General features: G+C 36.1%; 1 protein-coding gene across 2 annotated transcripts in view; it reads right to left on the bottom strand.

Annotated features, from left to right (window-relative positions):
• DSCAM (DS cell adhesion molecule) overlaps positions 1–26,295 on the bottom strand; it is a 322,600-nt gene that overhangs the window by 29,287 nt on the left and 267,018 nt on the right. For both annotated transcript variants that reach the window (XM_063305336.1, XM_063305337.1), the window contains exons 25-30: positions 25,207–25,383; positions 20,346–20,376; positions 17,947–18,062; positions 12,692–12,841; positions 10,841–11,038; positions 6,483–6,785 (exon numbers count right to left, since the gene is read on the bottom strand). In XM_063305336.1, the coding sequence (XP_063161406.1) occupies positions 6,483–6,785; positions 10,841–11,038; positions 12,692–12,841; positions 17,947–18,062; positions 20,346–20,376; positions 25,207–25,383 (975 nt within the window). The remainder of the gene's footprint in view (positions 1–6,482; positions 6,786–10,840; positions 11,039–12,691; positions 12,842–17,946; positions 18,063–20,345; positions 20,377–25,206; positions 25,384–26,295) is intronic.

Raw genomic sequence — 26,295 nt, 5'->3', positions numbered from 1 at the left:
TTAAAGCTATACTACAATAGAAAGTAATAGAAGCGATGATACAGTTTAGTGCTCTTCCAAATTTTATTACCTACTTTCATCTTTTTTTTAATGTTCCATGAAACATTTCTGTTAGAACTTTATATGGGGTGGGGAGAGCAGAAGAGCTTGTGCTTCTACCATTGTTGTTATTATTAGAACATTTTTATTGCCAGTGTGCACTCACAGTTGTGTGGAGCTCTTGTTCTACAAGCTACTAGACTAACATGACTTGAGAATGTCCACGTGATGAGAAAGGATACAGTGATATATGGTATCAAGGACTGAGCTATGCATCCCCAGGTAGCTGTTGAAGGTATCAATAAGAAGTCTTGATTTGGGCTGGATGTGATGAATAGCAAGCAAAAACTCATATATGCTAGCCATGCTATGTGAAGAGATGATGAACTAGCAAAAAATTAATGTTTGGCAAAGGTTTGAAAAGTAGAAGAAATGGAAGACAATGGAGAAAGTGCGTGGGTAGGCTGATTGGAATATTCTTGAGGAGCTATTAGTTATTACCAGAGATGAGTCAAAATAGTAAGCATTTGTCTACAAATTACCAGAGGTCAAGTCTGATTGGATGACATCTAATTAACTACTATCTATTTATTGTATTTATTGTTATTGTTGTTTCAAGGAGTTTATAGTATACAGAGTAATTCTATTACAGCCTCACAATACTCCTATAAAAAAGTCTGAGAGATATGTGCTTTACGGATGAGTGGGAAGTTGAATGCAGATCCACCAGTCCAAGTGCACTATTGATATCCTAATGTACTGTTTCTCTATTTCACAGCAATCACGTAACTGACATTATTAACACAATACTTTGGATCAATCTTCTATGCGTGTATAGTTGCTTGCATTTAATGCACTGATGTTAATATTAATATACAACAAATATATTTTCCCTTTTGCAAAATGTGCTTTAAAATTATCAAAAAAAAACCTGAACACAAATTATATTTCCTAAAAGCTAGGGGCTAAATTGTAAATCCCTTATTGGATTTTGATGATAATCCTAGATTCTGGAGATTTCATAAGGGAAACAGAGACTGAATTTTTATTGTTAGATTCTTTAGTTGGCAATGGCATCCGTTAAGAATAATTAAAATCCTTCGAAATAGCAAATGCCACACAAATGGAGCCAATGTGACTACTTCCCTCCAGTATTTCAGAGAGACTATCTGTTCACAAATTAAGATTTTTAAAAAATAAAAATAATCATTTTAGGAATGCAAACTAAAAAAAAAACCTCTGTTAATTCTGATTTATTAATTTATATAAAGTACTACCATGAGTATAGAGTAAAATCAGGAAAATGCTCTGTTGCTGAAGAAAACAGAGACACTGGCTCCTGAATGTGCATAATTTGCCTTACTTGTTCTAATTTAGAGTGCTTGATTTGGGAGTTCTATTTGAGTCTCTATTCTTGTTTGGCGGAGGCAGTCCAGCATGGCAAGAGCTAGAAATAAATGCCACTTGTATTGCTTTAGGAGTCTTTAAGCCTAATTAAATTAAGAAAGGTGGGTCCACTGATTAGTTTCAAGGAAAAACCTCTTAAGAATTAATGTAGTTCACGTTTTTATTAAGAACTACTACTTTACTAGCAAACACTTGAAAGACTGAACCTTGAAGGTGGCCTATTTAAGTCTTGGAGAGTGAGATGATTCAATCATGAAGTACCACCACCTCTGTTCAAAGCCCAACAATCATACCTGCAGTGGAATATCTGAAGTATTTTCACTGACCCTAATTCGTTTTAGCTTTCCTGTTACATTAGAGAAATGTCAAGGCAATGAACTTGCTCAGAGTTCCCAGTCAATAAAGCTCCAGAAACTTCTGAAGTCCTTTTCTGCTTTAGTATAATTGCCCTATACTTCTGCTTTAGCCAACTTTAGCTATCTTCTACATAGGTTCACTTTCCAGTTTAACTCTGAGATTCACCTGGATTCATCTGATCTTCATTATTATTTTTAAATCAGCCTCTTTCTCATCTCTCTTCAAACCTGGCATAGTGCCTTGAATGAACTTATTGCCCAGAGAAAACATTTCAAGCCCAGGATGAGATGCTGCTGAATGAAGAGACTTCCAGCAGCCTGAAAGTAATTTAACCTGGCTAGATCCAAACCAGTCTTTTAGGAAAAAGTCTAGCTGTGGTTCTTCTCTGAAGGAATGGAGTTCACTACATCTCAGCACTGATTTGAGACCATTAATCATGGACTCACCAGATCACATTTTTACAGCCATGCCCTATTTTACAGAAGCCATTTCTTTATTTTTTTTACTTCTGTCTCTGTTAGGCAGGTGAATGCAGATCTTAGCTGTTGCTATTCTTAAGATACAGTCTCTCCCTGGTAATTTATAGTGACAAGAAATGCTGCCAAACTTTTGTCTATTCCACTCAGGATCCTTTTCAATGGCCAGAATTCATCATCAAAAGATCTAGATTGCAGCTATTGTTGAACTATAAATCCCAACACCACCAGTCACATGACCAGTAATGGAGTATGCTGGAGAATTCATTTGATTCTTGGCTGTATGTGTATTAAACCAACCTTTGAAAGAAAGTTGTACGTGTTACTGTGTAAATTTTCCAAGATATATTACCTTCAGTACTGAAAGATTAATTCAGTCACTTGTCATGGACTGTGCGCTACTTTAAATATGTATTCAGAAAACCATCATTGTAATAGCACACATAGTAAACTACAGTACAAAACTGTTATTTACCCTTAGGGGTATCCTTAGAAGAGATACAGTAGTACTTTTATTGTAAACCACCCAGAGTCCCTCCTTGGGAGGGAGATGGGAAGTGATAAAGTTTGATAGATTGATAGATAGATAGATAAAGTAATGTTTGCACACACTCACACAGAGTGTGGTGGATTGGCTTCTCTGGCTCCTTCAAATGGGGTCTATAAGTGCCCGCACAATACCCATTGGTGCAACCTCCCACACTCTTTGAAGAAGCTCTTTCTAGTTGCTGCTAACCCTACCTTTACTCAGGGACCAATTTTCCCAATGTGCTCTACTCTGGAGGAAGAAAGTGGAAGCTTATTTTTTTCCTACTGTAATGCCTGGCAAGCTAAATTCCCCATTAGAATGAAACTAGGAATTTCAGAAGAAGTTACAAGTTGTTTATTATGTAGTTTAAAATTAAGAAGCTGAGATTGAAGACAATGGGAGAAAGAAAACTGGAAAATACCATGAGTCCTGTAGACTTTAAGTCACAGTTATCTTCCAGGTACAGACAGACATATGGACACACACATAAAACAGATAGAATGAAACACGACTAAAGATATAAAGAAACAAACAGCGCAGAACAATCAGTATCAATTAAATTCATCAGTATAAATTAACCAAACATATCCAATAACTTCAAATTTCCTAGCTGACTAATTCCTTTTGATTTTCCAATCTTTCTCCAGATTGGGGTGCATTTCTTACCTGGAAGAAACCAGACTGGGCTGTGGTCTTCCTGGGATGGAACACAAAACAACAAAGATGAACTGGAGTTGGCTTCCTCTACTTTTAACAGTCCACTTGAAAGAGTTACTTCTCATGGGCTGCTTACGCATTGCTGGACTCTGCCCACTGCTTAGATTGATTGATTCACTCTTATTCTGAACCACTAGGAGTGTTTTTCCCCTTTCAACATGATGAGAAAAGGACTACCATCTAACACTGTATAGCATTGCTAAGGTTATATACAGAGATTCATATTTTTCATGCAATTTTGGAGAAATAATTGGTACTTAATAAGCATCTCAGTAGTATAGTATTAGAATTATCTAGAACCAGGTCTTAAGTGATCACAGAACTAGTCTCCCTCTTTCTCTCTGCATTGAGGAAAAATGATTTTGCATTGTACATCAGCTCTAGCTCATTAAAGTGACCAGGTGTAACATAGTGCTCCCTTTTCTCAAATTATTTTATTTTTCTAAAATGAGATTTAGGTGGATGAGAGAAGAGTTGCTGAATTTAACACTCATTTTCAATTTCTCTGTATATTCAATTTCTCTGTTGCAAAAACATTAAGAGATTATGAGAAATGTTTCATGCATGTCCAGGTTAGTTGGATTATTTGACAATTTTGCCTGTCTCTACCTGTTATAGGAAAGGAGAAAGCAGGCAGTACCAGATAGGCTAAAACAAAACTTCTGAGTTGTGGAAACACTTTGCTATTAATGTTGTCACCATAGTAAGTATGCTATAAGAGCCATACAGTCCCACAGAGAACATGACAGAAGTAATAGTTCATCATAAAAAAACCATAGGTACTTAAGAAAAATAATCAATTTAATTTTAGAGAGATTCAATAAAATCTTTAATGTCTGGTTTTAAAAATAGACTGCTTTATGATTGGCAACCAGAAACCCATCGACCATCAACAATTTAGCTTGACAACAGACTGGCAGCAGGCAGATACACGGGCTATGTGGTTAGTCTTAGTGAAGTGAATGATATTTCTTTTTAAATTACCATCATTATTTTAAAGATTGCATGTATAAACATAAATTAACATATGCAAATGTCATGTAAATTTGCATAATATTCTGTCCTCTTTTTGGGATAATGCATTCCTGGCCAGCCTTAAATGGGATGGTTGGATTTAAAGTTTGAATTATTAATTGAAATGAATGAACATGATGGGCTTGTTTCTTGCTTCTTTGTTTTTTGCATATAAAATATGCGTAGAAAGTATTTCCAATTTTCTTCAGATTTCTTTTTTTAAAAATAACCACTTAGTATGATTAATACCAAATACATACATAAGAGAATGAAAAGTATTTTAGAAGGTGGTCTCTTGTCTAGTATTACCAAATATATAAAAGTGGAACCAAATCTCACAAAAAATGCTTGCTTGCTGGTAAAAGTTATGATCCGCTTCTCTGACACCTTCATATGTAGTAATGAAAATGTGGCATGATATTATATATTTTTAACCCCATAGGATAGTGAATATTATGGATTTGGGGAATAAGGGAATTGTATAATGTAATAACATACGTTTTATTATTCCAGGGAAACAGTGCACAGCTTTATGATTTATTATTTAAAGCATTTTACATACATTATGTAATCCTACAAAGATTCAGTGTGAGTCACTAAAATTATAGAACAAAATAATCTCAGTGCTTTAGGAAACTTTTTGAATCACATTTCTTCTGATAGTGATATTACCATATTTTTTATCCATTCACTAGCAATTAAGACTTTCATTTGCCCGAATAGCTTATTTTATAAATATTGTACCTATATAGGTACAATGTGATATAGTTGTTAAGTTATTAGAGTAGGAAAGGGGGATCCAAATTCTAGTCCTCCCTTAGGCATGAAAACTGACTACATGACTTTTGGCCAGTCCCCCTAGACTGGGAAGTTGAAAAACATATATCTACCAAACCGCAGTGGACCAGCATGGCAGATTACAGTCCATAACCATCAATGAAGAGGCCTTCAACCTGCAGTCGATTAATTTGGGCTGATAATAATAATGATAATAATTGGAGAAACAGTTTTGCTCTATTAGGAATTAAACCACAACATGCGTAAGAAATAATGCTGTCATATAGTAAATTAGAACTTAAGGTAAAAGTGACCTGAATATTAAGGGGTTCATATGTTTCTTTATTCATCCCCAAGATGTCCTGTTCTCTTGATTTATTACATTTTTATTTTTACTATGCCATGGTTACCTCCAATAATTCTGACTTGTTGGATGCAGACAAGAAATAGTGATTAAAAAAACGCATTATATCTATTTCTAGTCAACATACGTGAACCTTTGCAATATGCTCCTGTGGTCAGTAAAAAGGAATTGCCTCCTTACTGAGGCAGGAGGAATGCTCTAATATGACTAAAATAACGTAACACTGAAATTCAGAACAAGGAGGAAGCTTTTTCCTCCAAAATCTTGATGAGTACAAGTACAAGTCTCTGAAAGACCTTGCTGCTTGGCATTGACCCTACCCTTGGCAATCATGAGCCCTGCTAGAGAAGTTCTCGTCTGGTGACCAAAGCCTCAGAAACCAGGCTATCCTCCCCATTGCAGGGAAAATTGATGCTTGAAACAAAGCTTCAGAGCCCAGGAGTAAAGGTCACTTAAAGGGCTGGCAGGCATAAGAGTACTCACTTGTGGAAAAATACAATTGGGCTTGATTATGAGTAAATTATTATTCTCAAGTAAACCTGTTTGTTAGAAATTTAGGATTATCAGGTCAGCTTGGGCACGGTTCTGGAGGCAGGGATGTAAAACCCTTCAGTATTCAGCAGATACTAGAATATGCTTTACTTTCCCATACAGAAAGGAGGAGTTGTTGTTACCGACAACAACAAAAATCAGCACTGAATTTTTGCTGCCAGACTTTTTTGACCTTTTCAATCATGCTTTTGTTTGCCTCATTTCTGGAATGAAAACTGATGGAATTAAAATAGTAGCCTTAGATACCTACCTGGCCGATGTGCCTTTGGAACAGCCATGTTTGTCACGCGTCCTCCATCCTGAGGCTTGGGAGGGGATGCAGTGAATCTGCAAATCCCTGATTCGGATGGGGTGCTTGAGGTCAGGCTGTCTGTATATTCATTAGTCCCTGCCGTAAGCTGCTCTGATGAGGTGTCCGATATGAAGCATTCTGTGATGGTAAACTTTGCATGTCGGAGCTGCTCTTCCATCTTGGCATGTTCATATGCTCTTGCTAGCTCTTCATATGTGGAGGAGGCACTTTCTGTGGAGACCATGCTGCTTCTTGCTCGATCTAAACAATAAAGAAAAGACAATCACTTCAGAAGAGAACAACCAGCAAAAGCACGACTGTCTACGGTATATTCCCATGAGAATCTGCCCATCCTTCAAGTAGAAAGCCCATACAATATGGTATGCTGTGCTATCAAGTTTTGCTGATAGCATTCTTCATTTGTATCATGCAAAATTAGTATTACAGGCTGAGAAGAAAAAAAGTTTATTTCAGAATGAAATGATTGCTATCAATTCCATTTTTTCTTAAACTTTAAAAAATGATTTCTCTTTTAAGTCAAATTTAGCATCTTCAAATGTATTGGACAGAAGGGGTAAACATAACTCTCAGAAAACAGCCTGAAAATAATATTTGTCTATACCTACTCCTTTTTGTTTCCACATAATTTTATTTTAAGAAATTATTTTAGGTAATTGATATTTAACATTGAGGAACGAAATATGACAGGCAAGTTTACATCCTGATTTTATTTCAGAACCTCTGTTATTTATTGAAAGCTATGAATCCTTTTCACACAACTGTTTTTAATTGGTATTTTGGTTACTCTCAGTTTTCTGCCAGGTTTGCATCTGAACTGATTAAACTCTGGATTCAGCCAAGTCCCAAACAAAATCAGATTGATCTGAACTGATTAGGTAGATGGTGAAATGGTATCATGAAATCTTGTGTAATGGATTTGGTATTTTGGTTACTCTCAGTTTTCTGCCAGGTTTGCATCTGAACTGATTAAACTCTGGATTCAGCCAAGTCCCAAACAAAATCAGATTGATCTGAACTGATTAGGTAGATGGTGAAATGGTATCATGAAATCTTGTGTAATGGATTAGATCTGATCTCTTTCCAGGCTTGATCCAAAAAGAAAGATCAAAATTGCTTGAAATATTTTATTCAAAACCAATTAGTAAAAGTTATCAGCAGTTCTCAAAGAATCTTTAAAACAAGCAAACAAAACATTAAAGCCTAGAACATAGTCTCTTGTACCTATATGTCTGGCTTTATGTCCTTGTAAGGTAGTAGCTACAAACATTCTGCAAAATTTATCCATAATCTTATCTAATTAGGCTAATTATTAAACAATGTAGTAGTGAAGTTTATTCTTGTAACCACAGGTCATAACATAAGAATGAAATAAAATATAATAACATTAAAACAATGAAACAATGAAATTATGAAATTATAAAATTATAAAATTATAAAATAAAACAGTATTTCATTATTCTGACTAGACTCTTCTCAGAAATAGGTAAAACATGCATTGTACCTCCCCACAGGAAACAAAGTATAATATACCCAATCTTCAAAAGGGTAATCAGCAGGAACCTGCCAATTATCGCCCAATTAGTTTGATAGACATTTCTTCTAAGCTCTATGCCAGATATCTCCTGAATAAATTAGAAGATTGGGAGGAAGAAACAAAACTCTTTCATCCAGAACAGGCAGGGTTCCGAAAAGGACATAGCACAGTAGATCACTGAGCTACTCTGAAGGCCCTTATTCAGAAATATACCAATGGCCATACAAAACATCTCTACGTCACTTTTCTTGATCTTACCTTGCCTTTGATTCCATTGACAGGTCTTGACTATGGGAGAAATTAGTTAGGACAGATATTGATAAATGCCTTCTTAAACTAATTATAGAACTACAGTATATACCAACATTACAGCTAGGGTAAGAACGGGCCCACAAGGGTCCTTGTCAGATCCCATTTTATCGGAGAGACGAGTTAAACAGGGCTTACTTGCTGCCTTTTTATTTAATTTCTATATTAATGATATTGTAGAGGTCATGAAGTCACAAAGTTTTTTCTCCCCTTCGCTCAGTGGACAGACAATCTCAATATTAATGTATGCTGATGACATGACTCTTATTTCCTATACTGAGATTGGCCTTAGAAGATTATTGGCCAGACTAGCTGCTTATTGTGAAATGGAAAAACTGAAGATAAATTACAGTAAGACTAAAATAGTTGTTTTTGGCAAAAGTAATATTAAACATTGATGGACAATTAATGCTCAACTAATAGAGTAATGTCCCTCCTTTAAATACCTGGGCATCACCTTTCATAAGTCCCTTTTTTGGAAAGTACACTAATCTAATGTCTTGGCAACTGCTCAGCGTACAGTAGGTGCCATTCTGACATTTTTCTATTCTAAAGGAGGGCAATTGGTAGCCCCTGTATTTAAAATATTCCAAGGCAAGGTGATAGCCAGATGCTGTATGGGGCTGAGATTTGGGGGTGGGATGAGAAGGTCATTGCCCAACTGGAAGTTGTCCAAAACAACTTTATAAGGAAGAACTTGGGCCTCCCCCAGGGTACCCCTGCTGCCTATTTAAGGATGGAGGTAGAACTACGTTCCATCACTGTTAGAATACACCTTGCATTGTTGGGCCACTATAAGCAATCAGAAAGCCTTCAAGAATCCCATCTTGCCAAACTCTGTTTTCTCCATTACACAGTTGGAAAATCAGTGGACTAAACTTTTGTCACCCATTTTACAAATGTATTCCATACCACCTTTGGGAGAACCCAGAACTTGGAATAGAGAAAATACTAGAGATTGGTTTTTATAAAGACGCAATTGTGGTACAATCACCTAAATTTTCATCCTGGTACCATTGTTATAAAAAACATAGAAGCCTCTCCCAATACCTGGTTAACATAACCAGTGCATCACTGAGAAGGGCTTTAACATCACTTTGCCTGCAGACTATGCCCTCCACTTATCTTGAAGGGAGGTTTTGTAAGCTCCCTGTCAAACAACACCTCTGTCCTTATGGTGTTGGTCAAGTGGAGGATGTTATACATTACATCCTCCATTGCCCCATTTACAACGAGATCAGGGCCAAATTATTAATGGCAGATGAATTCAAGGGCTCTGACCTTGAAAAACTGATTTATCTTCTTGCAGACGCGTTTCCAACTGTTAGCATCCAAGTTGCTACTTTTGCTCTGCTCTCACGTAAACTTAGGAAGAAATATTTAAATTCTTAGTTGCAGCTCTGGCTCTATTTTGTTGTAACCTTTTTTATATTTAATGCTCCTTTTATTATTTTATTTTATAATTTCATCATTTTATTGTTTTAATGTTATTAGATTTTACTGTATTTTATTGCATTCTTCTGTTATGACCTGTGGTTACAACAATATACTTCATTACTACTACTATTAAACAATGTATTTAAACTATTTGATTTAACCATTTGATTTTCCATGATAATCAAGGGGACATTCAGTTTTATGAACTGCTACTTGGGATGAGTATGTCAGACGAAGAGCCTTCAGGAATGGGCAACCTACAAATTACAGTACATTGATATGTGAATACTTTCCAGTTTAGTGAATCCACTCCTAAACTGAATTTTATACAGTAATAAGTGCATACTCTTAAGGTCAAGTACACCAGTGAGGCACATCCACTTCAGCAGGGCCTCTAGTAAACTAATAAATTCTTTTCTTAGACTAGTTGTCAAGTAAAGTCACCAAAGAAAGTGCTGGCAATGCAGATGTCCAATAAGGAAGAAAATGTCTTTTTGGGTCATATATTATTCTCCCCATGGTATATGAGGGGAATACTGAACATGATGATGAGCTAACTTGAATAACTTAGACTGCAATTCTAAATACTTGGAAATAACTCCTTTTGGCCTTCATGAGACATATTCTGAGTGATCTCAATACTCAAAGTATCTTTGAATTTCAAAAGATGGGGATAAATATCTCATCTGCATCTGCATCTGCATCTGCTGCATTCCTAAAATTGTCACTCCCTTCCCCAATAGTTCCTTCTATTTGCATTTTTAAAAACCTGATGATTAAAGGCAGTTTAAACATCATAGTTTGGCACAGAAAGTGATTATACCATGCCTCGCTTTAATAAAAAAAAAATGGGTAAAGTTAGATATGCTAAATATACTAAATGAAAACAAGTATATAATGCTGGCTGAATTCTGGGAGTTTAAGTCCACAAGTTAAAGTTGCCAAGATTGAGAACCACTTGGCTACACTAATGATATTCTTGGCCTAAACATAAAATCTAAACTAAAGATGATACCTGTATCTTGTGATGGACTAACACTGTAGCTGTCGCTTTCTTTATCAACAGACCCTGTGGCCCTGGGAGTTGGCAGCCTCCAGTCTGTTGTTAAAGTGTGGGCTGATATTGTAGGATGGGGTCTGTTGAGGGTCCATTGGCTAGCATATCTGTTCCGGGCAGTAGGCCCAGTTTTTGCATTCCTTCTTGTTGTAGGATCTGCAATTAAAGCCAAGGTAATTAAATATTTGATTAATTAAATAAAGGAGCAGAAGAAAAGAAAAAAAAAGTCAAACATTACTGAATGACTAAGTCTTAAAATAAAAATAAGTTATAGAGAAGCTGATCTATCACCAAATCGGCTAATGTCAACTACCGGCAACAATATACTGTATGTTCAACCAATGTGTGCATCTTTATTCAGTTTCCTTTTAAATACCTGAGCTACAAAGCTAGTAATGAAAGTCATATAAATAAGGTAATTGTTCAATTTTTTTAAAAAAAAGCAAATTAGAAACAAATAGATCTTGCTGTTATCTCCATAGTTATGGTTATGTATATGAAGCTATAATTTGTTTGAAGAATGGTTTTTTGAAACTCTCCCCCTCCTCCCTAATAAACAATCTAGAATCAATCCTATGTTCCCATTTATTCATTTAAAAAGAAAATAATGTATAGATTTGGTGAAAATGGAATATTAAATGAGAAAGGAAATATTTTTGTACTAAAGTCTCTAAGAAAGTGTTGCTACCGATAGGATATAAGAATTGTTCATGATTCATCCCTTCATATAAAAGATTGACAGCTTTTCATTTACAAGCAATTTTAAAAAATGCAAACTGTCCATATGTTGCTTGCTTCTTGAAACTATAACAGCATAAAAATAAAGATATTCAGCAATAAATGCAGTGTCCCTTTTTGTGTGTGAATACAATACTTAGATGAATAGCTGACCAAAACAAAACAGTCTCCTATTTCATGCTTTGCTGCAGATTTTCCATACTGAAAGTGCACTGTGTTTGATAAACCTCACAGAATCATTGTCAAAATGTTAGCAAATGCTCCAGTGATTAACAACTGTATTAGATTTTTATCAAATTGAAAAACCTTAGAAAGTAAAATCTGCTTACTGAATATTTCACTTGTATAAAGGGTTTTGTAGCTGGAAAATATCCCAACCATTATAAAATGTATTAGATGTTTGTTCTTGGTACTTGTTCCTGATGTCAAAATTTAACACCTTCTTCTCCAGAACAATATTAAAGCTAGTATAAGAGTTGGCATATTAACTTGTATTGGCAGAGAAATAAGTTTTTCTTATTTCTTAAAAAGGGTTTTAATTAAGATAAGTCCACTAAACCTTCATAAGAAACTGATTATACCAAGTTTTTTTTTTTTTTTTAAATAATGCCAATCTGGCAATTGGCTGCTGATTTTCAGCAAGGTGATCTGAGGGTGCTGTGGTGCCCCACACAACCCACACGTTGGTCATGCCAGCACTAGAGGAATAACAGCCTTCACATAACAGTTAAGAAAAATAATTAACATAGAAACAATGCATATAAAGGTAAGAAGAAGGAAGAAACAGTACAGAGCATATCTCAAACTATGCAAACATATATCCAGTCTTCCTCTGAACACAAGAATATTCCAAAACATTTTGTTTGCAAATTCTAGGCAAATTCTGAATTTTTGCACAACACACAATCACTTCCTCTCCTTCCACCCCACAGATGTTATTCAAATGACTTAGTTTCCCTCTAGACATCTATGCATTTTGCTCTGGAATTTGCTCTGAAATTCTACCATGGTGCAAAGACTATAGCATGGTTTTTCATTTTTTAAATATTTCTCTGAAAAAGTTTTTCATACTTGTTCCTGGTCTGGCATCAGAAACGTCCACCAATGGCCCCGTGGCTTGTGAGACTGATTGATAATGTACTGTATGAGTAACTGTCAATGATTTCTGTTTTGATGTCTCTCCAAAATCAGCATCAGTTAACAAGACTGTAGATCTATCATCTGTGGGAAAGAAAATAATATACATGTTTATGAAGTCTCATTTTGACTTCAAGTTTTTAAAAGAAATTAAAGAATATTATTTATTTATTTTTCAGTATCTTACTGTATAAAGTAGCCTATGGCCTATTATTCAACAATCTAATGAATGTTGTCTGATTTTTTTTTGTATGGAGCTAGTTGACAACAACAACAAAATATCTGGTTCCTAGTAAGTTTAAAAAGCAAAGAACCATTCCTCTTTTTATATCTGAACCAATCCATATACTCATGTGATATCTAATACTTAGGGTAAGCACAATAAAAGATAGTTACATTATCCATTATCTCATGAGTTCAAATAATGCTATATAATCTAAGTGAGCTACAGAAAACACACATAATGCAAACTTATGCATGTCATGTCTACTTATTCAAAGTAAAAACTACTTATTACATTGACTCTATCCAAATTGTGCCTAGCTGTGAAATTCAAAAGTTACTTCTTGTTGTTTGAGTAGATCTCCCTTGATTTCATTAGTGCCATGCATTAATAAATAATTTGCCACTGTCCATTTTTAATTTCCAGAATATAAGCTGTGTCAAATAGCACTTTTCCCCAGACTACTGATGTATGCAATTAAGCTACAATCCTATTAGGCTTTTTTTTTTTTTTTGGTGGGGGAGTTAACCAAGATGCATATGAGTAACCTATCCTGGAAAACAATGGGAACCAAGGACTGTTGAGAGCCAGTTTGGTGTAGTTAAGGCATCAGGCCAGAAAGCGGGAGACCGTGAGTTTTTGTCTCGCCTTAGGCATGAAGCCAGCCAGGTGACCTTCTCAGCCCTAGGAAGAAGGCAATGGCAAACCACTTTCGAAAAACCTTGCCAAGAAAACTGCAGGGACTAGTCCAGGCAGTCGCCAGGAGTCAAAAACTGACTTGAAGGCACCAAAAGAAAAAAAAAGACTGTTGAAATACTGTAGTTCAAAATTAATTTTAGAAAATTTCCAAGTTAATTGCAAAACCAGTGGGTAGACGGATGTGACTCAGAACTGGAAATGGAACAGAGGCCCATCCAAATCAATTCTTTCATTAATTATCACCCCTGTTTAGTTTTTTGTATTCTTGATCTGCTACTAGCATTTCCATACTAAAAAGTAAGATTAAAACCATCCTGTACTCTCATTATACCTCCTGCATTCCTGGTAAACAAATACCAACGATGATACAATAGAATTATAAAGAAGATAAAGGGCTGAATTTCATAATAAATTCAAATCATTTTTATACACACACAACACCCTTCAAGGTATACAGAAATATATGCAGTATATTACAGAATCACAAGATTGGGGAAAAAAGTACTGCTGTGATTAGAATCAGCTTTTCGACTTCAAAAAGTACTTGAGCAATACTTGGACTTGAGCAAAGCAACTATCTAAACCCCATCATTGCTGCCAGTCTTTCCTAAGAAAGGGGTGGTAGAGAAAATGATGGGTCAAATATGTGTATTAGAAGAACCTCCTCTCACCAGGTTTTCTCAAGGAAATGTCTTACACAGAGATGCCCAACTCGTTTTTTGTTCCACTAGTCTTTCCCAATGAATGGCTGGATGGACGCTATTCCTTGATATTAGGAGAAGGTGTATGGCTTTACCCATTATCCTAGGTGCAATTAAAGATATTTCAGCCCGTGGAACTAATCTCAGTAGCCAGCATCTCAAGGAATGCCAAGATCTTATCACTGTTTTTTGGATGTCCCAACATTTTAAATCAAAATATTGATTTATGGTCTTCATAATACAATGAAGAACTGCTCACAAATGACAGAATCTATACTTTAATAAAGCCACATAGTTAATATTTTTTCCTGGTACCAGAATCTATCTTTTTTCTCTGACCAATGTCCCTTGATAGAAAAAATAATTTCCCACTCTTGCTTTATGGATTTCCTGTTTCCATATGAATTGGTGGAGATATGCATAGGAAAGAAAATTATTGCCACCAGGGCTGATAATAAATGGCTGTTGATGCCATTTCCTTATATTCTTACGCTTTCCTGTTTTATTGATATCAGAACCCATTTAATCACCACTACAGTGTATGGTATCTCTACATTACAATGACAGACCAGATCAACAATACCAAGTTAGAAAGAAAGTGATCTTTTCTTCTGTCTGCAGCTGAGGTTTTTAAAGTTACAACTTGTTATCAAGTATGATGATGAAAAAAGCTATTAGGTTGGAGACAGAAAACAAAATTATGACATGTCTTGTCTAACCTAAGAGAAATTAATGATAAACTGCTCATAGTGCATGCAAAGCCAATTCTATACACAGTGCAGTCTTGTTTTGTCCATTAAGCTTGTATTTTCATTATTTCAGCTATCCCCATATAATCTTACAAGTATTATAAATTAAAATAAAAAGGGAACTTCTACACTGAAATACTATATGGTTTTAAAATAGATTTCCAGACTGACTGACAGTAATGGCATGATCTAATACAGCTCTTTCCAACGTAGTGCTTTCCAGATGTGCTGACTTCGACTCCCAGGATTCTAAGTGTGTTGGAATCCCTGCACATTTAAAAGGTGCAAGATTACGAAAGGTTGGCCCAACTTTTTCTAATCAAATCTTATTCTTGATAGGAAAATATAAATATGAACAACCTAGCATCATAATGGCAGGGAAGGTCCTACGTTGAAATGAACAAATTGCTCTACTGAGAGGAACAGAGAGATTTTGCCTCTGTTCAGGCTGGGATTAAAATCTCTGGGCTGTGAACCATGTGAAAGCTCACTAAAGCTCATTGCTCCCTACATGTTCTGATGCATTTACTAAATTTCCATACACATCTTTGTTCTACAGGGTAACTCAAAAGTAACTGTCCTCCAGGCCCCTCAGATTAAAGGGTGCCAGAAGAGAGATACATTCAGAAATGCATGTTCAGTTATTTTCAGGGATGGCCCCATGCATTTTGCTCTGCCTCTACATTCCAAATTAAGACAACAACTGGAAAAATACTTACACTTTACTTCAATACTATGTGACTTGGACATATGGAGCAGTTCCTCCATTTAAGCCCCATTACCCTTTGACAACAATTGATTTTCTACTGTGGGATCAAGAGGAGAAATCAGTTTCAGGAGTGGGTATGTCTGAATCTAACTGGTAATCATCAGGTCCAATGTACCTGGACAAACCAAATTTGGCTGCAACAGTAATACTGTGGCTCCAGAAAGAGCCTTTACAGAATAAATCTGCTGAAACAGAGGACAGCAGTATGGCTGGAGATAGGATAGAGGAAACAGGTGTAAACAGAAGAACTTAGGTGAACTTGACAAGTCCTGTGAGCTAATGAAGAAACATCCATCAGCCTGAAAACCACAGATGTTAATTCTGCACATTAATAGGAAGCAATCCGGGGCAGAGAAGGACAACCCAGATAATAATAATAAAAGTCCTGTTTCTCTCAATAAAGTCCGAATCTATCCCAACTGAGCCCTGGCAGTCTATCTGCACCCATGATACAATTAGCAGGGTATATATTCCATGCCTAAGACAGCAAAAAGGAAAACTAATAACTCTGACTGACATTATGAGGAGATAAGCAGCAGGAGCTCTTCAGCATGAAGAACAAGACTTGAGGAAATTCCTTGACAGAAAAGAATGACTATAACCCTCACGATGATGGTTAAGTTAAGTACCAGATTGTCAAGAATGAAAATCTAGCAGCTTTCGGTTCTGAAGAGGCAAAAGATCCTATATTTCCATTCCATGGTCAGGTCTGGCCAGTGATCAGTCCATAGTACTATCCTTGAGCTAATGTCAATCTGAGGAGTCGGGGAACTTAAGAGAATTAGTGGCATCAGAAACATGGTACATCTTCTGAGAAAGCCTAGAGGGTGACCTCAGAGCTAAAGCCAGAGTGGCATTCAGTGCAGGGTTTTGAAGTTAGTGGTTGGAGACAGAGACAGACAGACAGGTAGGTAGATATTTGAGACCTCTTCCTCCATCTTAGAAGAAAGTATTGCCCTTAAGCAAGAAGATTTCTTCTGACAGGCCTGCTTTGTACAATTTTGGGAGAGAATACATAAGTGGATTTTGTGTCCCTTGCTCAAATACAGTAAACAAAATGAATGTCTATCCATGAATGGTAATTTACTGCCAAAACAGAAGCTCTTGTGCAATGGTGCTCTAGAGGCCATAGGCATGGCAGAAAACGCCAGAAGAATTCAATACCAAGCATCTACATCTCACCCCTACAGTCTGCCTTTTCTATTTCTTGTTGGAGGTATAGCAAAATAAAATAGATTTTTTTTTAAATTCTACTTGGCAACCACTTTTAGACTATTTGCTTGTGTTGGAAAAAAATGAAGCTTTGATTTTGGATGTTGATGATTAAATGGTTTGGTTTTATAGAAATAATGTTACTAAGGTTCAACTGATGGTAAGAGATTATATTTGTAAATGCATTTACATCTGTAGTGGAGTAAGTTGGAATTCACCTTTTTCTATTTCTTCTAACTTTGCACTTTTATAGTTTCTCTTTTTCATTTAGTTCTGTTTTCTGTCTTATCTATACTCTATATTTTGTATTTTAACCATACTTTGAAAAATAATAAAGTTCTTTAAAAAAAACAAAAGATTTATTTTAATAGCATACTACCTCCCCAAATTAAGTCAGCTCAGAAGTTTTCTGACGGGGCTTCAGCACATGCACAGAACCTGTATGTGTGACAGAGACTGTGAAGGTGTTTTTCTCATTACTTCAACCCGTAAAAAGAAATTAAAAAGGAAAGTTGAAAGGGATTACAGCTTTCCTGTATGTTGCAAGAATGCAAAGATATTCCCATGAATTATCCTTCATTCTAAACTGCTTAATGTTGCAATTTTATTGCATGATTGCTTGATTGAACACAGTGAAACATATTTCTGAGTAAATATAAATAGAACCGTACATGAAAAACTTAATGCAACTCCTTACTGCTCAACAACAATCAAAAGCAGAATATACAATAGTGGTAGGTTTTTTTCCAAGTTGCAACAAATTATGATAAAAAATACACAAAGCTATAAGGTCCAGGGTTATATAAATCAAGCTAATGAGGCTATTGACAGCTTACCAATGGTTTCCATTGTATCTCTCTCTTCAATCAGAAGCTGAGCTCTGGGAATATCTATATGCATCCTCAGGGTCTGCTGTTGCTTGTTAAGAGTATCTGATGTCCTTGTATTCTTGCTAAGTATTAAAGAAAACACAAGCAAATTTAACTGCAAGGGGGATATATCCCTTAAAAACAAAATACAATAAAATGACATTATTGCAAATGAGTTAAAAATCCCTTAATCTCTTATTCTGAGATGTTCAAATAAAGTCTGTTCATAAGTTTTAAAAAAAACAAATAAACAAGCTGTATTAATTTTAAGCAGGAGACAAAGTGGTTAGGGCAAAAAAGGATATGATCCAGAGATTTGAAAAGCTTTATATGAGTTCATTTTTAAAGAATACAATTTTTGAATGGTTATTTCCACCCACTGTCTGCTTCTCAGACACAATTACAGTAATCGTCCTTTCATCCAATCAAAGCACAATGAATATTATGACACTGTAGCCTTACTGTGTTTTAGTAATGATAGGCAGTAATCCTAATACTCAGATCCCTCTTGATGGACAAATAATTTAGCAGTAAATTGGAAATGCCCTTGATACCCTCTATTAGGCAAGAGTTGCTGTGACAGTGGGGGTAGAGAGGTTGTTGCTACTGTTCTAACTGAATACTTTGCTCATAGTAGCAAGTGGAAGGCTCCAAAATGGAACTCAGAATCTTTGCATTTACAGGGTCCAAAATTGGGCTCCCAAGAGAAGTATGGTCTGGACTCAAGACTCATCAGCATCTGGACTAATTTTCCCATTGCTTTCTGTTGTAGAACAAAATAATCTAAAAGAACAGAAGGAGAAGCTATTGCTCAATTGCAAAGCATATAGTTTGTATGCGAGGGTCCTAAGTACAATCTCTGGAATTTCTAGGAGAGTTGAGAAGACTCCTGCTGGAATCCCTGGTGAGCATTTCCACTCAGTTTCAACAAGACTGGGCTACATGGACAATATTCTGATGCAGGCAGTAGCAAGTTCCCATGTTCCTGATCTGATATGCTAAAAAGCCCAGGAATAACATGACCCTCCACCCACAGAAACATATGCCCACTTTCTACTTTGACCAGGACGAGCAGACAAGATACAGAAAGTAGTGATAGATTTATTTCTTTCCTCCCCTCTGCCTCACTCAGATTTGCTAACACATTCATCAATATAGAAATAACATCTTTAAAATGTTGGTATTTATTGAACTGTTTCTATGGTTTATAATAGCTACAATAGGAACAAATAAATAAATATTCCTGCGTTGATTTTAAGTGGTTGATACAACATTTTCAAACAGACATAAGACACAATTAGTAAATTATCACCAAATGATTATATTCTTACATTAAAATTAGTTGGTGTAAGCTATCTTTTAAGGGAAAATATAAAAATGTAAACTAGGCGATAAAACTGTAACAAAACTATAATTGGTTCACAATATGTGTTTAATATATCCATGGAATTATATTTATCTATAAAAGAATTAGCAGGAACATAAAATGGGTAGGTTACATGGAAGAAATGCAGAGAACTTTTAAGAATGTTGCAAGGGTTTACCTTACATTTTTGTAAGGTAAATTTGTCAAGAAGTCATATAATCAATTTCTAATCTCTATTTTTCATGCAAATGACTACTCAATACAGGTAATCCTCGGCTTATGACCAGTTGTTCAATGACCTTTCAAAGTTACAACAGTGCTGAACAAGCGCTACTTACAACTAGTCCTTGGAGTCCCGGCTGTCGCAGCATCCCTGCAATCATGTGATCTCTATTTCTGACATTCCATGCCAGCTTCTGACAAGCAAACTCAAGCTGGCAGGAAGTTGGAAGGTGCAGTCATGTGAGGTCCTCGTTTAATGACCATGCCGTCCTCACTAAATGATGGCAACTGGGACAGCCGGAACTGCCATCGCTAAGTGGCACAGTCATGTGGCAGTGTTCAAGTCAATGAATTAGTCAATGGCAAATTGCTTGCAATCTTTGCTTTCTCTATCACTGTCCTCTTAATTGTTTCAATGAAATTTTAATGTGATTGAAAACTATTAAATAGCTTAGGAATAATCAAATTATCTGCATTTAACCAAGTCAAATAAATATAATTAATTTTACACTGAATTATGTTAAATTACATTCAGTTTTTATTCTGGTTGCATTTAATCTTGGCTCTCTTAGCCTTGTCCACCAACTACTCCCCTCAGTCCAGAAAAAGATGTGCATCTTCACTGAGGGTTATGATTAGAAGTTTCTTTTCTCATTCTGAAATGTGTAAACAGGATGTTCTCAATGTAGGTATACATTTTGAACAAAGCCAAGTCCTCAACTCATGGATTTCCTTTTATAAATTTATGACTGAATTCTACATATTTTACTATTCTTACCTCATAAGCATTTCAGCCAAACTTTTTGCATCTGAAAGAAAGCAGGAGAAATAGTAGCATTATGTAAACAACTAATTAGTACTCATGTTTGCTTAATAATCCCCAAACAAACTAATACAGTTATCAAATAGAGGCTCTTTTCTTGATTGTAAGAGACTGGATGCAGGAGAGCAACCTGAACATTTAATTCTTGTAAGACTGAGCTGCTATTAATGGGGAGGTAAAAGAGCTGGTTGATCTGGTGAAATTGGACAACTAAGTAGGATGGTAGGAAACAGCACGGTTTCTTGTTGGCAAAGTGCTTCTCTGAGATGCTTCACTAAAATATGGGGTGGGGGCAGCCTGCCTTGATTGGCCTACCCACTTCAATGAACAGAGCTTTGGCACCTACTGTACGCAGCACATAGAGAGAAGCATCATTTTATCAAATGAAATGGTACAGCCAGTTCACTCTGTTTGGAGCAGGTCTGCTTCACTTTGTTAACGTGCTTAGAAGCAGTACTTTGCTCAAAGCTTCACCATGGCAGAATGACCTTTTAAAGTTCCACACACTCCTAATATACGGCCTGCATTAGGTGGGGTCTGCAGTCTTATCATGTACATTTGCAAGTGCTTCTTTGATTCTTGAATGCCCTGATGACTGCCATTACTAAAGATGACTTTAGTAATCTTTAAATTGGACTACTGTAACATGTTTTACATGGGATTGTTGGATAAAGTGCTTTTTTAGCTCAGTCTCTTATTACTGTCTTTTAGTCTGTTTATTCTTTGTATTGTATGGCTTTCTTTTAAAATGCTTTCATTCTTCCTATACATGTAAACAAAAAATACTAAAACAATCCAATTGTAGGCATACGTGAAGAATACAAATTCTATTAAGAACTTTCCTGTTGTTGGCTGGATGGAAAATGGGGGATATATATACACCACCACTGTCCTGACTCCCAGGAAACACTCTGAGACAGGGAACTGTTCTCTAATGTTTTATTGCTAATACATAACAGTAATCCTAACAAACTGAACAAGCGTGGGAAAAACCCAGCCATATAAACCCCGCAGGTTAAGGCGGTCCCAATCTGTGCCTCTTGGAATGGCTCACCAATTCCTCAGTGCTACGCATGCACTTAACAGTCTGGAAAGGAGCCCCCTGCTTGCCATCCTTACTCATGACACCACCAAGCGGGACTATAGAACTTAGGGAATAAAGACCATTTGATAGTTATGGAGACCAATATTATGAATTAGTTCCTTCATGATTTGTACCTATTAGCTATACAATAATGACAACTTTCTTAGGACTTTGGGTATGACTGCAATAGAAGGTAAGAACTTTCTATCAATTTTACTTGTGTACATTATTCAAGATTATTTCAATAGACTTTAATTAATTTTAATAGTACATTATTCTGGAAGATATCCATTACATTTAATTGTTAACATCATTTTAATAATTAGGAAATTATACTTAATTATAAGCAAAATAGACTTATTTATAGTCACTGGGTTATTTTATTATCATTGCAGTACTGTCATTGTTGAGTAAATGTCCTTCAGTTTTCAGCATTAACATTTAACATTCTTATTACAAATATACAAGTCTATCTTAACTTGCACTGAGATTTAGAAAAGTTAACAGAACGTATTTGATTCACATAGTGAATATTAGAATATATCTAATATAGTACTGTTGAAACTTTAGAGGGACCCTCAGAATTCAGTTTTACAGCATATATTACACATCTAAAAGGTCCCAGATTTCTTAGCATTGCCAGCTAAAATTCTCAGTCTGAAGGCCAGTCTGAGTCTGAATAAAGAATACTACAGTGTTCATGCACAACGGGTTACAACAAACTGTGCATACAGTAGAAGAGCTATATTAATATGTGGCAAAAAAACAACAGATTTTTTGCCAACAACCTATGTGGATCTAGCATAATTCACAGGAATAATACACATTGTTAAGGCTGCTGAGTGTTTAATTAAAAAACAGAAATAAGGAATTTAAATGATAATGTGCTGCCTTTGTAATTAGGGATTGCAGTCTTGGGGGGTGGAAGCTGAGGAGAGGATTTGTTAATCGAAATCAGTGCATGAGACAGCAGAAGACACTTTCAACTCATATATGTTAGAAATAAACTTTCTCATGGCCCACATGGATCAAGATATACCGCTCTGGGCAGAGACTTGCTACTTGGGAGCAACATCTTTACTACCTTGACCTTATTTATTTATTTAAATTTATTGGCCACCCAACTCCATTTTGACCACTTTAAAGGGAGAAGGAACACATTTACAAATGAAAAGGATTGCCTCACATTGTTAAACAGTTACCAAGTATTCCCAGGATAAGGTGCAGTTTAATTTGACATAGTAATGACAATTTTCTGCAGAACCACTTTGATGGATAAAGCGGCATCCTAAATAGGGAGGCACTAGGCAAAAAGTAGTCTTCTCCTCAACTCTGTTTACATAGCAAGCTATTTAATGCTGTTGTTGTGATGTACAGAACATGCCACAAAGTGCCACAGTTAGTCTCTGAATGTGGCAATTATAATCCACATTCAGAGTCTTACTTGAACAGTGATTAAGGTTTTGGACTAGGAGTGAAGAAACCCAGGTTCTAGTATACACCCTCAACTGTGGAAGTTCATTGGGTTTGATAGAAAGTAAACCTAACTCTGGAGATGGGAAAAGGATGAATTGAAACCTTAAAGGAGGAAATTCAGAAATTATTACTCAGTCCTGAGAAAGAAAGAAAAAAAACATGAGGAAGAAGCTCAAAATAACCTCACCTTGATTTTGTTTGGTATAAGATGTAGTAGAGAGAAACTCTGACAGGCTTTCAAGATTCTGTTGTTATACCCTACAACAATAAAGTGCATTCCTGAAACCCCTTCTGCTTCTGTTTCCTGACTTTGCCTACCTCATAGTACTGATACTAGATGATGTTGGCCAGACATTATAGTGTACGTTCAGATTCTTAATCTCATTTTGCCATGAAAATATGGAAGTCCAGGCAGTTGTGGCACATAAATATCATAGTAAGCCCAGATCTTATAAAACTATACTAGTGTCATAGTAACCTCATAGTTTTAAGCCAAGGTTTACTAATTCATCACTATCAGAGAGGTTAGCCAACTGTGCAGGATCCTATTCATTAGCAGTATGATTTGTCTCTGCAGGCTCAAAGACAGATTGTTTTCCCACAATAGGCTGGCAGTCTCTTGGGTTCATCTCTTCTTCCTCTGAGGAATACATGAATATAAGTGGCCTAGTTTGCATACAATGCTAAACCATAATGGATAGATTTCACTCAACATCCTAAGCCAAAAGCAAACAAATTACTTTATGATTAGCATAATGATCAATGTGATCAATTCAAAAGCTTGCTCCCTAATTAATATTTACCTATATAAAATCAGTAGCCAGAGCATAAATGGATAAATTATACTAGCTCTTTTCTGTTCAGCGTTTTTTGTCTAACATCTAAGATATGAATACTCTAAAGTTTTACTAGATGTGACATATTTAGAGCACAGAATATAAGGTTATTGTCAACTCCAGTAACAATGTCTACAAAGAAGCAGCACAACCGAGAATTTAGACACGTTGGAATATTGAATTTGACTATACAATAAACTTCTTGTACTATCTAAGGAAGATACTGCTATAGTTGAAAAGCCAAAATTATGAGACCCAGCTGCTATCCTCACTTTTGCTTATTAGGATCTTGCCAGCTATTATTTTGAACCTTTCTGGGATATATTCTCTTGGGAAATTAACAAAACTCCTGCAGCTTTCACTTGGGTTCTGCCATATTCAGAAACACAGTTCATTTTAGAGTAGCTGTTTGGATGAACTGCCTTTGGAGACAAGGAAAATACAGTTTTTGCAGTAGTTGGAGCCATGTTAAATCACCTACTCTGCCCGCTTCCCCAATCAACACTGCAATTCCTTTGTTCTTCTGGTGATCAAGCTTTTTGTACTTCAATCAGTGCTGCTGTAAAAACTAAGAGGAAGAAAGAAAGGGCTGAAACTGAACCCTTACTAGCCAAGCTAAGTTGTACATGAAAATAAATACACAAAAATAACACTTAGCAATCTCTAAATATTTGCTAGCAGCAATGTATAGAAAATGAACTTCACCTCATTTATATACACTGAACTTTTTCATCTGCAAAGTTACAAGTAGAGAATTCTCCTGCATAACTACTCTTGAAATAATCTGAAATAGCAAATTGATTGTGACTTTTTAAAGTAATGTTATAATATTCAATGGCATAATCTGGATATTTCTATAGGACCCCTCTTATACTACAAGAATGTCTGGTTGCTGTTCAGCATGTCTTTATCCCATAACTCTCTGGTAGAATTGGGAATTTACATGTTTAATTTTCATGCCAATATGCTGCTGCCATGCCAAGATAAATCTCTAAATTCTCTAAAATATGTTGTTTACTAAAGTTACAAGACTTGTATTATGTTGTTGTTGTTGTTATTATATTTTCATCCTGCCCTTTTATATATAACTTGGCAAACGTACCTAATAGTCCTGCCACCTATTTTCCTCACAACAAGAAGTGTGTGAGGTGGGTTGATCTGAGAAATAATGACTGGCCCAAAGGCCCCAGCTCGTTTTTATGTCTAAGGGAGGCCTAGAATCCACAGTCTCCTGGTTTCTAGGCCAGCACCTAACCACTACACCAAACTCTGCCTACTGGATATGGGAAAACACAGCCTCACTATTCCTGTAATATGAAAACTAGCTTTATGACAGTTTCTTCTATTCTGTATAGATCTGCACATTTTTGGTATAGGAAACCACAATACAAGTAAGGCAATATTTGATGTTGATTCTTACCTCTGAGTCTTTTCAGTCTCTGTTCCCTCCGTCTCCTTCTTACAACCAGCAGAAGCACAAAAAGCAGCAAGACCCCAACCAAGATACAGGAAATAGTCACCAGCATCTTTAGCCCTTCATTGGTTGCCAGACCTTCCTCACTTTGGACAACTGATTTAATGAGTGGAGGGATTGTACCTGGAAACAGTGTCATGACATTAGATGCCTATCAACGAAGAGAAAAGGTTGGTTTTTAAGTGACTACGGTGCACAGAAGCTCACCTGTATGTTCCTAAGAGGTTCAATTTATTAGGAAAGCTTCATCATTTTAGCCTTGTATGGGACAGTTTGAGGCAAAGTGTTATCAATTCTTTGCATTTGAAAGAAAAGAAAAATGAGGCCATTTTTACTGCCATGAAAAATGCTGGTTTTCTTTATAAAAATGTATGCCCTTCAATCAAAAGAATTAAATTCCAATCAGAGAAATATTATAAGAGTTATGATGTTTACCTCTTATTTGTGGCAAGCATTACTAACTCCTGCTAAGACTCATAGCCCTAAGCCAACAAATGTGAGTTTGTTGACATTGCTTCAACAGGGATTAACCAAGCTGGAGGAGCTTGGCAAATGAAGGAGAGAAAACTAGGAGGGCTTGCAAAAGCTAAGCACTCTCCTCAATAGTCTGATTCTCTGCAATGAAAAGACTTATTAAGGTGCCTGAAAATTGCACAGCCAATGGAATTCTCAGAATATTTTAAAAAAGAGTTCTTTGCATGCTCAAAAGTCATCATTACTGAGCATACAAAGAGCAGATAACGGGGGGGGGAGAGAGTATGATTTGGCATTTCAGGAGCATGTCATAGGCGTGTCACATGGATAATACTGGGAAGACTCCTTATTCAAAAAATGGCTGGCATGGCGGATATGTTAATCACAAAGCAGTGATTTACCACATGGGCAATCATTTTACTTGCTCCACACCAACTATCCTCCCCTCAGGATGCTCTCTACTAGCCCACATCTCTTGCCTTTTTGGTGACTAGCTGGATACTACTCCAAGTGAAAGAAGCCACCCACTATTTTTATTGTTTAAAGCACTAAGTCTTATTG

This window comes from Candoia aspera, chromosome 5 (assembly GCF_035149785.1).
Source record: "Candoia aspera isolate rCanAsp1 chromosome 5, rCanAsp1.hap2, whole genome shotgun sequence".
Classification (NCBI taxonomy): domain Eukaryota; kingdom Metazoa; phylum Chordata; class Lepidosauria; order Squamata; family Boidae; genus Candoia; species Candoia aspera.
The sequence above is the reverse complement of the archived record's forward strand: the minus strand, read 5'-3'. Positions and strand labels throughout refer to the sequence as shown.